General features: G+C 40.3%; 1 protein-coding gene and 1 non-coding gene across 2 annotated transcripts; one reads left to right on the top strand and one right to left on the bottom strand.

The window, feature by feature from the left end:
• Positions 1–3,062: 3,062 nt before the first annotated feature.
• Positions 3,063–12,047, bottom strand: LOC121051804. Its single transcript, XM_040515179.1, has one exon. It carries the CDS (start codon positions 9,841–9,843, stop codon positions 3,577–3,579), a length of 6,267 nt encoding a protein of 2,088 aa, XP_040371113.1. The 5' UTR covers positions 9,844–12,047; the 3' UTR covers positions 3,063–3,576.
• On the top strand, positions 9,254–9,360 carry LOC112191155. The gene has a single exon (XR_002932871.1). It is a non-coding gene; the product is annotated as a small nucleolar RNA R71 (small nucleolar RNA).
• Positions 12,048–14,623: the final 2,576 nt, after the last annotated feature.

The following is a 14,623-nucleotide window of genomic DNA, read 5'->3' as shown; positions in this document are numbered from 1 at the left end:
TAATTTTTGGTTTTGCAAATTAAAAACTAGGAAATTAAAATTTGCAAAAAGTAAAGTGCTAGAAATTTAAAGGTTTGGAAAACGGTTGACAAAATTTGGGTACTAAGGCATCCACTCTAGCAATCATTTACCGTAACAACACAATTTTGGCACACAACAAAAGGGAAATGGCGCAATCCCTAACTCTAAGCCGGACTAGGGCCTTAGAGTGATAGTGCAAATCCGGACTAAGGCATTCACATTCTCATAGTACAAAAATAATGTAAATCCGGGCTAGGGCATTCACATTCTCATCACACACACATTAAGACCGAACTAGGGCTCTTAACATGCGTGAAACGGCATTACGTCAATTTCTTTAGAGACTAACAATTTGCTCACGACAACATGCTCATTCATAAAATCAAGCCACTAATTAAATGAATTTCATGATGAGGATAAAAACTAGTCATAAAATTGGCCAAATTCTATAACAAATTCTCATCGAAAATTACGCAAAGTCATGAACAAAAACCACATCACACTTTCATTAAGCACCAAAAATTAATGTCATTACATGGTAAAAATTGCTAGGGCATCAAGCCCTAGACCCAAATAAGAAACTACTCACAATCCATCAACATACCCACAAAGAAATTCATCAATTACAAGAAATTAAAGCAAGAAGAGAGTAAAGAAAAGAGAAAGAGACCAAAACTAATCACAACTACACTAGAGAGTGAGCATGACTAGCTTGGAATTACACTCTCTCTTGTACCTATAAATCTGGAATTATGAGGAATTGATGAACTTGGGTGAGTGATGATGAAGAATAGTTGAGAGGAGAGGGAGTGCTGGTAGAGAGATGTGCGGCGCTGTAGCTGCTGTCCGAGAGAGTGATTGAGTAATGGAGTGAGGTCGGCTACCCTCTCAAGAAAGAGGAACGGAATGGAATTATATGTGGGTGTGTGGTCTCCTCCTTTTTCAATTGTGAGGGAGAGGGATAATTATATATGTGGCTGAGAGAGAAGGAGAAAGGATCATGGTCATGTGCTGCACGTGACCAAAAAGAAAAAGAAAGAGGAAAAGATGGCTGAGACGTCATCACCATGCCATCCCACAATTAAGCTTAATTAACAGGGTGATGTCATGATGACATCATCCATTAGTATTATTATTTTTTTTTCTTTTCTTCTTTCTTCCTTTTTCTTCTTCTTCTTCTCCTCTTCTCTTCTTAATATAGTTCTGCACATAATCGCGGAGGTAATTAGATTCCGCTCCCTTGATGGAGTTGACCATGTTGACCCGCATTGACAATTTTGTCCTTTTGTCGGAAACTCCAATTTGCTCCAATTTCGCACCATTTTCTCTCGTTTTCGCAATTCCGCTTATTTTCTACAAAATAAATAAAAATGTATTAATTACATATTAATTGACATGAGGATTGGCTTAATTATAGTGCTTTAGATATAATTATACGCATATAAATGCGTATAATCACACCCCCACACTTGAACTTTGCTTGTCCCCAAGCAAACTAAATGTAAATTAATAACCAAAAATCTATTGACTCAAGCATATATCCTCAAACATAAAGAAAGTGCGGTATTAGCCTTTCCAACCATAATCCTCGGAGAACTAATTATGTATATGACCATGAAGTCGACAAAGCATGACATAGAAATTATAAATTTGTAAGGCAATTAAGATGCACATGTAAGAAATGCTCAAGTATATGCATGTATAAACCATGTGTCACATCAATCCACCATAATCAAATAGACACATAGAAGACCCGATATAACCCACTAAACTCACATAGGTTCACGAAATATTTCCGCTCAAGTGTTTAGGGGCTAAATGTGTTTTCACTCAAAAGCAATTTCACAACACGCGCCGCCATATGCTTGCTCTTCGATCTCATCTCCGCTAGGTAGCTCACAACATTCAAGATTAAGAGGTCTTTTATTTGGTTGTAATGGGGCTAAGGGCAAGTGGCTATGAGAAATGAAGGATAGGAAAATACAAAGTCCATAGAAGTCCGTGAAGCAACTCTCTCTTGTAGAGATATAAGACTTTTGCTTTCGAATGCTAACTCACTTACTCTAAACCCAATGTACAACCCACACTACACTATACTATAAACAAAAATAATACTAGCTATTTTTTTTTTTTTCAACACCTTTTTTTTTTTTTTTTTTTTTCTACTTTCCTTTTCCTTAAACTTTCTTTTTTTATTTTCACAACTTTTTTTTTTTTTTTTTTTTTTTTTTTGAGAACTTCCTTTTCTATACAAATCACTCACCCCCACACTTATTCTTTTGTAACCTCACACTTTTGACTTTTCTTTTCTTTTGAAGCACTCAAACATAAAGTCATTCTCTCGAATCGCTTCACCAACTACCACAGAAGGGTAGGATAAAAGTGTTTAGGCTAGGTAGGGATTTGTGGTGATAATGAACAAAAAGGCTAAAATATATACATAGGCTCAAAGTGGCAATCTAGTGGTAAATATCTTTAGGCACATGCTTCTTTGGCCATGGTGGTATATAGTCTTAATGCCTCCATCCTTTCTATCATGTCGCAAGCTAAAAGTAGCCTCAAGAGGTCTCAAGCAAGTTCTAAATACACATTGTCATGAAATTGTACACACATGAAAGAATAAGTGAATGAACGATGCATACACTATGGATATTAGGCTCAAAAGCTCACAAATAAGGCATGCAAGTTAATCGAATAATCTATATGCTTCTCTACTATGATGAACCAACCTAACAATAAGTTATGTGCACACATATAATCAAGCATAGATCACATATGCACTTAATCACAAAACAAATTCATAGTCCTAGATCATGCTCAATCTATCCACAGTCATAACAAGCTAAGTCCATGTCTCGTCATTGGAGTTGGAAAAGGCATTAACCACTAAATTCTAATTACAAAAGGCTAACATATATATATTTTTTTAATTTTTAATTTTTAATTTTTTTTAAAATTTTTTTTTTTTTTTTGTTTGTTTTTTTTTTTTTTTTTTTTTTTTTTTTGGGCGCCCGAGCCCTCACCCCCACACTTAAAACCAACATTGTCCTCAATGTTGCAAAGTGAGCTCGAAAGCCAAATCCATGTCGGATTTAGGCATGAGAGTGAAGTCCGGGCGTAGGCACAAAAGATAACTATGAAAATGAAAAAAAATCTAAAATGCGGAGAAGAAATGCGAAAACCCCATTTTGTAGACATCACATAGCTCACGACCTTCGGAGAAGACCAATAGACACCAACCTCAAGGCATAAGCCTGGACTTCCTTTGCATATGCTTCAAGCTAGGCACCATGGTGCTTAAATAGTTCAAGTCTCCATTTTCAAGTGAATGTGGTCCTTGGAGCTTCCAATCCTCCACAACAGGAGTAGCAAGCTCCTCCCAAAAATAAACTCCATCTCCATACCCTCCCAACCTCCAAAAGCATGGCTAAAAAGGCCTTATTCAACTACTACTTCTATAAAAAGGATAATCAAACTCTCAAAATTTGGTGGGGCTGCCTCCCCACTAGCGCTTCTTTTTAGAGACCTCAAAGCCGGTCTATCTCATATTGCTTCTCACTTCAAGGTGGTGTCATCAAGGAATTGCACCTCTTTACAAGCCTCAAAAGTATGGTCCAAGTAAGGTTTTAGGCGATGCCCATTGACCTTGAATGTTTCCCCATTCCTCAAATTTTTGACTTCAATGGCTCCATGTGGGAATACCTCAACAACTTCATACGGTCCACTCCAACGAGATCTTAATTTTCCGGGAAAAAGATGAAGCTTAGAATTGTATAGGAGCACCTTTTGATGAGGCTCAAAGATCTTCTCAACAAGTCTTTTATCATGTGTTACCTTTGTCTTCTCCTTAAACAATTTCGTACTATCATAAGCCTCCCTTCTTATTTCCTCCAACTCATTGAGATCAAATTTTCGCTTCTCACCCGCTTTGTCTAGATCAAAATTTAATTGCTTTATTGCCCAAAATGCCTTATGCTCAAACTCTACGGGTAAGTGGCAAGCCTTGCCATAAACAAGTCGGAATGGAGTCATGCCCAAAGGGGTCTTATATGCGGTACGGTATGCCCACAAAGCATCATGAAGTTTGGTGCTCCAATCCTTCCTTGAGCTGTTCACCGTCTTCTCTAGAATTCCCTTCACCTCCCTATTGGAAATTTCAACTTGCCCACTTGTTTGCGGGTGGTAGGGAGTGGCGACCTTGTGTTTAACCCCATATTTCTTCAAAAGTGAAGCAAATGCTCGGTTGATAAAATGGGAACCACCATCACTTATGATGAACTTGGGTGTGCCAAATCTAGTAAAAATGTGCTCCTGGAGGAATTTGAGAACTACCTTAGCATCATTGGTCCGAGTTGCTTGCGCTTCTACCCATTTTGACACGTAATCCACCGCAACAAGAATGTACTCAAACCCATTTGAATTAGGAAAGGGCCCCATAAAGTCTATTCCCCATGTGTCAAAGATTTCCACCTCAATGATGTTAGTCAAAGGCATTTGGTCTCTAGAGGTGATTCTCCCCACTCGTTGACATCGATCACACTTCTTGGCATAATCATGAGAATCTTTGAATAATGTGGGCCAAAAGAAGCCGGCTTGTAGGATCTTGAAAGCGGTCTTCTTTCCACCAAAATGTCCACCACAAGTGTGGGAATGACAATGCTCAAGAATATTAGGAACTTCCCATTGTGGCACACATCTTCTCAAAACTTCGTCTTGACCAACTTTCCATAGAATAGGGTCATCCCATACATACCGACATGCATCTCTTCTAAATCTCCTCTTGGTTTGATAGTCCCAATCCTCCGGAATAAATGTCCCACCACTTGCCCAATAATTGACAATGTGAACAAACCATGGAAGCTCCTTTGATGTAACGGTAAAGAGTTGCTCATCCGGAAATGAATCAACAATAGGAATAGTACAATCATCTCCCCCATCAATAAGTCTTGACAAATGGTCCGCCACCACATTTTCCTTGCCGGCTTTGTCATGAATCTCTATGTCAAACTCTTGTAGAAGCAAAACCCATCTAATAAGTCTTGGCTTGGAGTCTTTCTTGGCTAAGAGATACTTCAATGCCGAGTGGTCCGTGTGCACAATCACTTTAGAACCCAAGAGATAACTCCGAAACTTTTCTAATGCAAATATGATAGCCAAGAGTTCTTTCTCTGTTGTTGTGTAATTCACTTGAGCTTCATTCAAGGTTCTACTTGCATAATAGATAGCATGCATCAATCTCCCATGCTTTTGTCCCAACACCGCCCCTAAGGCAAAATCGGAAGCATCACACATCAACTCAAATGGGAGTGACCAATCGGGAGCACACATAATAGGGGCACAAGTCAAGAGTCTTTTGATTTCATTGAAAGCAATGAGGCAAGCTTCGTTGAAATCCCAAGGAGCTTCTTTTGCTAACAAATCACATAGAGGCTTGGATATCTTGGAAAAATTTGGAATAAATCTTCGATAAAAGCCAGCATGTCCCAAAAAGCTTCTTATACCTTTGATGTTCACCGGTGGAGGTAGCTTTTCAATGACTTCAATCTTTGCTTTGTCCACTTCAATTCCCCTCTTAGAAACCACATGACCTAAGACAATGCCCTCTTCCACCATGAAATGACACTTCTCCCAATTCAAGACCAAATTGCTTTCTTCACAACGCTTCAAGACTAGGGTCAAATGGTGTAGGCAATCATCGAAAGTGTTACCATGAACCGAAAAATCATCCATAAAGATCTCCATGAATTTTTCGGTCATATCATGAAATAGAGCCATCATACATCTTTGGAAGGTTGCCGGAGCATTACATAAGCCAAAGGGCATACGCCTATAAGCAAAGGTACCAAAAGGACAAGTGAAAGTCGTCTTTTCTTGGTCTTCGGGAGCAATCACAATTTGATTATATCCACTATAGCCATCTAAGAAGCAAAAATAGGAATGTCCCGCCAATCTCTCCAACATGTGGTCAATGAAAGGTAGAGGGAAATGATCCTTTCTAGTAGCACTATTCAACTTCCGGTAATCTATGCATACCCTCCAACCATTTTGCACCCTTTGAGGAACATCTTCTCCTTTGTCATTCTTCACCACCGTCATTCCTCCTTTCTTAGGAACGACTTGTACAGGAGAAACCCATTTTGAATCCGAAATAGGATAAATCACACCGGCATCTAGAAGCTTTGTCACCTCATTCTTGACCACTTCCATTATAGGAGGGTTAAGTCTTCTTTGAGCATCTCTAGAGGGCTTGCTACCTTCCTCCATGTAAATGTGATGCATACACTTGCTAGCACATATTCCCTTTATGTCCTCTATAGTCCACCCTAAAGCTCCTTTGTGCTCTTTCAACACTTTCAATAACTTGGCTTCATCAACGTCACAAAGCTTGGAAGAGATAACCACCGGCAATGTGTCATTAGGTCCCAAAAATGCATACTTGAGAGTAGATGGGAGAGGCTTTAGCTCAAGTGTAGGAGGAGAAATAATAGAGGGCAACAACTTCGGTTGAAGATCAAGCATACTAATAGGAGTGTGTGAGGAAGAGGTGGGCATAGCAACTTCGATAGTGGAATCATCTTCTTCAATACTTTTGTCGTTGAACTCTTCTTCTACTAAAGAATCATTGGCACTTGTTTCAATGAAAGTCTTCTCCACCATGGAATCAACCGCATCTACCCGAAAACACTCACCTAAGTGAAGAGGACTTCTTATGGCATCAAAAATTCGGAAGCCAATAGTAGTATCAAAAACGGTCATCGTCAAGATTCCCTTCTTTACACTAATGTTGGTATCGGCGGTGGCCATGAATGCTCTACCAAGCAATATGGGAGATTCATCCTCCTCAACATCAATACTCTTAGCCATGTCAAGAACAACAAAATCCGCCGGCACATAGAGAGAATCAATCTTCACAAGCACATCTTCTAGCATCCCTCTTGGGTAGACAACACTCCTATCCGCCATTTTCAATGAAATTTTTAAAGGCTTAAGATCATCAAGACCAAGTGTTCGATAAATATCATATGGCATCAAATTAATACTTGCTCCTAAGTCCAACATCGCCTTGTCAAAGAATCTTGACCCAATAGTGCATGGCACGGTGAAACTACCGGGATCTTTAAGTTTAGGAGGCAATTTTCCTTGAAGAATAGCCGATACACTTTCACTTAGACAAACTTGTTCATGCTCCTTAAATGCTCTTTTGTTTGTGCACACATCCTTTAGAAACTTAGCATAAGAAGGCACTTGCTTTATGGCTTCCAACAAAGGGATATTGATGTTGACTTTCTTGAACAACTCAATGAACTCTTTCGTTTGTGCTTCTTGCTTCTTCTTTAACTCTTGCTTCCGCTTCACTTGAGGATAAGGCAATGGAATCTCATAATCTGTCATATCTAGAGGAGGCACACAAATTGGACCCTTTCTTGGCTTTTGAGCTTGAGTAGATGCTTGACCACTTGATGGATCCCTAGGGTTACTCACGGCTTCATTGGGGTCCCTAGCCTTCATAGCCTCGCCCAAATTATCAAGAGCCATGGAATTCCCATTCTTAGGATCTACGACATCACTAGAAACCATCGGTTGCACAATAGAAGGATTTGTAGTCTTGTCTTGAATAAGAGTGGGAGAAACCGAAGCTTGGCTTGTGTGAGGCTTGTCAACATTAGAAACTCCTCCGGAGGGTACATTTTCTTCCCCTCCGGCTACCTTATCCACCCCCTTATTTCTTCCTTTTGCATTCAAAGCCACATCACCCACTCCAATTCCCGGGGGTACATTTTCTTCCCCCCGGTTCCCATCCTCCTTTGAATTAAAAGCATGCAAATAATCATTATTCAAATTGCCATGAGGTACATTTTCTTCCCTCATGGCACCATCATGCATATCACTATTATCACTATCATATTCCTCAACCAACACATAACCATCATTAGAATGTAGAGAGGTAGAGTTGGGAATACGTGTGGAAGGGGAAACACAATTACCAAGAGAAGGTGATATAGTAGGAGAGGGAGCATTAAATGGGGCATTCACATGCAAAGGGGATTGAGAAGATGAAGGTAAATATACCTTATTGTCATATGTCCTCCCGCTTCTAAGAGTAGTAATAGCCTTGGCTACATGCTTCGAGTTCTTCTCCGTTGTGGAAGGAAGAGCTCCCATTGGTCTCTCACTCAAATTGGTTGCTATTTGGCCCATTTGTATCTCTAATTTAGTCATGCTTTGTTGTAGATTTTGATACCCTTGAGCTAGTGAAGAGATGTTTTGCTTGGTCTCCACATTGGTAGAAGTTTGAACCTTAAGGAACTCACCCATCAATTCTTCAAAATTAGGCTTCTTTGGTTCACTTGGAGCTTGAATCGGCATGCCTTGAAGAATAGGTAGGGAATTGTAGCTCTCGCCTTGATTTGGACCTTGAAATGAGCTAGAATTGCCTTGAAACTTGCTACAACTATAGCCAATACCTTGTGTAAACCCGGGAGAGACATTTGGAGCTTGGAATCCTTGTGAAAAACCGGCTTGACCATGAGAATAAGGCATATATGCTTGCTGCCCTTGTGAAGAAATAGGCATAAAATGAGTGTTTCCTTGGTGCACATTGCCATGGGGCATGAAATTGGATGATCCTTGGCCTTGGTTGCCTCCAAAGCCTTGCTTTCCTCCTTGGTGCATATTAGAAACTCCACCTTGATCTTTCCAAGAAAAATTGGGGTGATTTCTCCAACCGGGGTTATAAGTGTTGGAGTATGGATCATTTCTTGGGTTCCTTGGCACAAAACTACCCACTTGGTTAACATACTCCTCCATAAATTCCGGATATTGAGAAGATAAATGGCACTCTTGAGTGGAATGTGCTAGGCTCTCACAAAGCAAACATGGTGTAGAAGTCGCCATCTTGACTTGTGCTTGAGGAGGGTTCCGGTTAACTTGATTTAGAAATTGGTCAATCTTGCCTTCCAACCTTTTGAATTCATGCATAGAAGGCCCGGTTGATGTCCCTTGAACCTCATAAATACCACTTCGGTTAGGTACACTCTCCTTGTTATGCACTTGACGTCTCCTTGTATCAAGATCATCCCATTGAAGGGAGTTGAGAGATAGCTCCTCGTATGTGTCCCAAGCGGCATCCGGGAGTTTACTTGTAATAGTTCCACCACTAAAAGTGTCAACCCTTTGTCTTTGATCCGGCATCAATCCTCTATAGAACTTGTCCACAAGGAACCACTTCTCTAACCCATGGTGAGGACATGACATCTCTAAGTCCTTGAATCGCTCCCAACACTCATTAAAACTTTCTTGTGGGAGTTGTCGGAATGCAACAAGCTCATCTCTAACATTGGAAGTTCTTGAAGGAGGAAAATATTTTCCCAAGAAAGTTTCTTGCATCTCAACCCATGTGCGTATGGATCTAGGAGGCAACTTACTTAACCACTTCCTCGCATAGTCCTTGAGTGTGAAAGGGAACAATCTAAGCTTCAAACCATCGGGATTAAGACCATGGAGTTGAACGGTAGTACACACTTCTTCAAACTCCGCAATATGATCATATGGATTATTTGAGGGCATGCCATGGAATACGGGTAGAATGCTCAAAGTACTTGGCTTGATCTCAAAATGATGCTCACATGGAGGGAGCACAATACAAGAAGGATGATCAACAATTGTGGGACTAGTGTATTCCCTCATTGTCTTTCGCTCCCCCATGGTGTTTGTAGGTTGTGATCTTAATGGACTCGGTGAAAGGCTTCTTGGATGTACTCTTGGTCTAGGAGGTGCTCGCTTTCTTGGACGACCTCTTTGTCTCTTTGGAGCTTCACTCATGCACCTCGTAAAAATATGACCACGTAAGAAATACTCAAGAATTCACAAAATAAGCAACTTGAATCCAATTTCACGCTTCACAATGAATGAGAGATGTAATGAGATAAAATAAGACAACAATTAAATAAGAAAATAAAATAAAATTAAAGCAAAGAATAAGTGAAAAGCTAACAACTCAAGAAACTAACGATTAATTAGAAAATGTAATAAAAAGCTAGCAAACAAGTCGAGCCAAGTGACGATTGCTATCGATGCTCATGTCTTACATGTACTACAAAGTAATACAAGGCCCGTCACTTCGATAGAAATAACCACAATGTCTCAACAAACAAATCACACAAGTAAAAAGTAACAAAATAAGCAAAGTAAAACAGACAATCACTAATTTTTTTTTTTTTTTTTTAGGCTAAACACACAAAGAAAAATTAACTACGACTAAGAAAATAATGCAAGTGACCTAACCACCTAAAACCAAGGGATTAGAGATATTACACTCTAATCCCCGGCAACGGCGCCATTTGATTTGATGCCTAAAATGCAACTTACGCGCAACAAGGACACGGTCATCAAAGAATTGGGAAATATTTAAACCCGGAAATATCGTACCTCGGGGATCTTGAGCTAACTCAAATCCAATGGTTTATGGGTCACAAAAGTCACTTGCTAAACTAAAAGAAAAATTGTAAAATGGCTAAGTGAGACACCAAGTCTCACACATGCACGGCTTAGGTCTCCCGAAGCCAAAAAGTAGCCAAGAACTCACCAAAATAAATTGGTAGGCTCAAGGCCTTATGGTACTTACAATGAAAAATGTGAGCAAATATTTGGGGGAATTAATTTTTGGTTTTGCAAATTAAAAACTAGGAAATTAAAATTTGCAAAAAGTAAAGTGCTAGAAATTTAAAGGTTTGGAAAACGGTTGACAAAATTTGGGTACTAAGGCATCCACTCTAGCAATCATTTACCGTAACAACACAATTTTGGCACACAACAAAAGGGAAATGGCGCAATCCCTAACTCTAAGCCGGACTAGGGCCTTAGAGTGATAGTGCAAATCCGGACTAAGGCATTCACATTCTCATAGTACAAAAATAATGTAAATCCGGGCTAGGGCATTCACATTCTCATCACACACACATTAAGACCGAACTAGGGCTCTTAACATGCGTGAAACGGCATTACGTCAATTTCTTTAGAGACTAACAATTTGCTCACGACAACATGCTCATTCATAAAATCAAGCCACTAATTAAATGAATTTCATGATGAGGATAAAAACTAGTCATAAAATTGGCCAAATTCTATAACAAATTCTCATCGAAAATTACGCAAAGTCATGAACAAAAACCACATCACACTTTCATTAAGCACCAAAAATTAATGTCATTACATGGTAAAAATTGCTAGGGCATCAAGCCCTAGACCCAAATAAGAAACTACTCACAATCCATCAACATACCCACAAAGAAATTCATCAATTACAAGAAATTAAAGCAAGAAGAGAGTAAAGAAAAGAGAAAGAGACCAAAACTAATCACAACTACACTAGAGAGTGAGCATGACTAGCTTGGAATTACACTCTCTCTTGTACCTATAAATCTGGAATTATGAGGAATTGATGAACTTGGGTGAGTGATGATGAAGAATAGTTGAGAGGAGAGGGAGTGCTGGTAGAGAGATGTGCGGCGCTGTAGCTGCTGTCCGAGAGAGTGATTGAGTAATGGAGTGAGGTCGGCTACCCTCTCAAGAAAGAGGAACGGAATGGAATTATATGTGGGTGTGTGGTCTCCTCCTTTTTCAATTGTGAGGGAGAGGGATAATTATATATGTGGCTGAGAGAGAAGGAGAAAGGATCATGGTCATGTGCTGCACGTGACCAAAAAGAAAAAGAAAGAGGAAAAGATGGCTGAGACGTCATCACCATGCCATCCCACAATTAAGCTTAATTAACAGGGTGATGTCATGATGACATCATCCATTAGTATTATTATTTTTTTTTTCTTTTCTTCTTTCTTCCTTTTTCTTCTTCTTCTTCTCCTCTTCTCTTCTTAATATAGTTCTGCACATAATCGCGGAGGTAATTAGATTCCGCTCCCTTGATGGAGTTGACCATGTTGACCCGCATTGACAATTTTGTCCTTTTGTCGGAAACTCCAATTTGCTCCAATTTCGCACCATTTTCTCTCGTTTTCGCAATTCCGCTTATTTTCTACAAAATAAATAAAAATGTATTAATTACATATTAATTGACATGAGGATTGGCTTAATTATAGTGCTTTAGATATAATTATACGCATATAAATGCGTATAATCAGATACCTCATGGCTTCAAAAATGTTGAAGCCTATAACATCACCATCAAACTCCATTGTGAGAGAGCCTGCATATACATCAATCTTTGTCCTAGCTGTCCTTAAGAAAGGACGTCCCAAAAGCAATGGAGTGGAACTCACAGGAGAGTCCTCCATTTCCAACACATAAAAATCAGCTGGGAAGATAAGATGGTTAACCTGTACAAGCACATCCTCCAACAAACCTCTAGGGTATGCATTTGATCTGTCAGCTAACTGAATTATAACATTATCAGATTTAAGTTCCCCTAGACCTAGGGTTTCATAAACAGAATAGGGCATAACATTAACAGATGCACCTAGGTCTAGCATGGCATTCTTAAATCTAGAGTTACCAATAGTACATGGAATAGTGAAGCTTCCAGGATCCTTACACTTTGGAGGAATTTTCCTCTGAATCAAGGCAGAGACATTCTCACTTACCTTTACCACCTCCTTTTCACGATTTACTCTCCTAGTAGTGCAAAGCTCTTTGAGGAACTTGGCATACTTAGGGACTTGCTTGATGGCCTCTAGGAGAGGTAAGTTCACTTGCACCTTCTTGAAAGTCTCCAAGATAGCTTGGTCACTTTCATCCTTCTTAGATTGGGCAAACCTGCGTGGGAAGGGCATGCAAGAAGAAGAAGGGTTAGCAATAACCGAATTTGATAAGTTAGAATTAGTACCTTTAATTTCCGGTTTTGCCTTAAATGGTGAGGACGCCTTGGTCTCTTCCTTGGACGTTGCAGGGTCCTTCTCATTACCCAACTTGGTGGGTTCTTGGTCTTCCTCAATCTCTATGCTCACTTGGGCCTTTTTGGGGTGATCCACAAATGGTCTTCCATTCCTTGTAGTCACCATTGATGCATTCTCCACATTACCCTTAGGGTTGGGTATTGTATTACTAGGAAGCTTCCCTGTCTCATGAATCTTGCTCATGAAGTCCACAACTTGGCCCATCTGCTTCTTAAGATCTGCAATATCCTTAGTGTGGGTCTATTGTCCTTGAATCAAAGCTTGAGTAGAGTTTGTCAAGGCTTGGGTAGAACTAGTCAAGGCTTCCAACGTTTTGTCATAGTGAGACATTGAAGGTCCTGAGTTCTGCTGAGGAGGAGGCATGTAAGGCCTTTGAAAAGATGATCCTTGGAATGAAGGCCCTTGAGGACGTTGGAAGTTCCCACTAAGAGGATTCTGAACGTTTTCATTGTTGGTCCACTTGAAGTTGGGATGGTCCCTCCATCCTGGGTTGTAAGTATTAGAATAAGGGTCATGCCTAGGACGTTGGGGTCCTCCTTGATATCCTCCTTGATACCCTCCAATAGCATTTGCAGATTCCCATCCTCCATTTTCATTAAGTTGAGGGCACTGATCTGTAACATGCCCTTGCATAGAGCATACCCCACAAGCTATTGTCGCACTTGGTCCTTTGGAACTGATCACTTGGTTCATGAGAAGAGTAAGCTTATTTAGTTGGTCTTCAATGGCAGTATTCTTGCTCATCTCATGTACCCTACGAGTAGAGTGTCCTACTCCCTCATATTGTTGGGTGTTTAGGGCACGATTAGCTATAAGTTCCTTCCCAACTGCAGGTGACTTATCCACAAAAGCTCCTCCAGCTGCAGCATCAAGCATTTGCCTTTCCAAGGGTAGGAGTCCTTCGTAGAAACATGTAAGTAGGGTATCATCCTTCATCTGATGTTGAGGACATTGTGCAAGTAGGGAGTTGAACCTCTCGTAGTAGGCAGCATAGGATTCATCATGGGCTTGCTCTATTCCACTGAGCTTCTTCCTGAGTGTGATGACCTTGGAAGCTGGGAAGTATTTTTCCAAGAAGGCCTTCCTCATGGTTTCCCATGATGTGATACGTCCAGCAGGGAGCTCATATAGCCAATCTTTGGCTCTGTCAGCTAAGGAGAACGGAAATGCCTTCATCTTTAGAATGTTTTCATCTGCTCCTTGTGGTTGCATGTTTGCACACACAGACTGAAATTCTCTGATATGCTTGTTGGCGTCCTCCATATTGAGGCCATGGAACATAGGAAGCTTGTGCAACAATCCACTCTTTAGCTCAAATTCTGCTTGTCTTCCTGCTGCAGGGGCAGGGTAAATGATGCCTGAAGGAGGTCCTCCTTCGACAGTTGCGGTGGAGAGTTCCCTAATAGATGCCATTCTCTCTTTCTTGACTTCTTCAGGTGGTGGTGTAGAATTGGACGAAACCACAGGTGAGGGTGAACATGAAGGAGGAGATGGAGACGGTGTAGGTGATGTAGATTCCTCAGAAAAGTAGATCCTCTTCCCTTGCTCGTTAAATGTGTACTCTTTGTATGTCGAAGAGGAGGCGTTTGTGTACTCAAGAAGTGAAGGATTCTTCAAACGAGCGAGCCTTGCTTCAATTTCCTTTATTGTAGAGGGTCTAAAAGGCTCGGTCATTCATAGAAATCCTGAACATC

This window comes from Rosa chinensis, chromosome 2, assembly GCF_002994745.2.
Source record: "Rosa chinensis cultivar Old Blush chromosome 2, RchiOBHm-V2, whole genome shotgun sequence".
Taxonomy (NCBI): domain Eukaryota; kingdom Viridiplantae; phylum Streptophyta; class Magnoliopsida; order Rosales; family Rosaceae; genus Rosa; species Rosa chinensis.
This window is presented reverse-complemented; position numbering and strand designations above follow the sequence as displayed.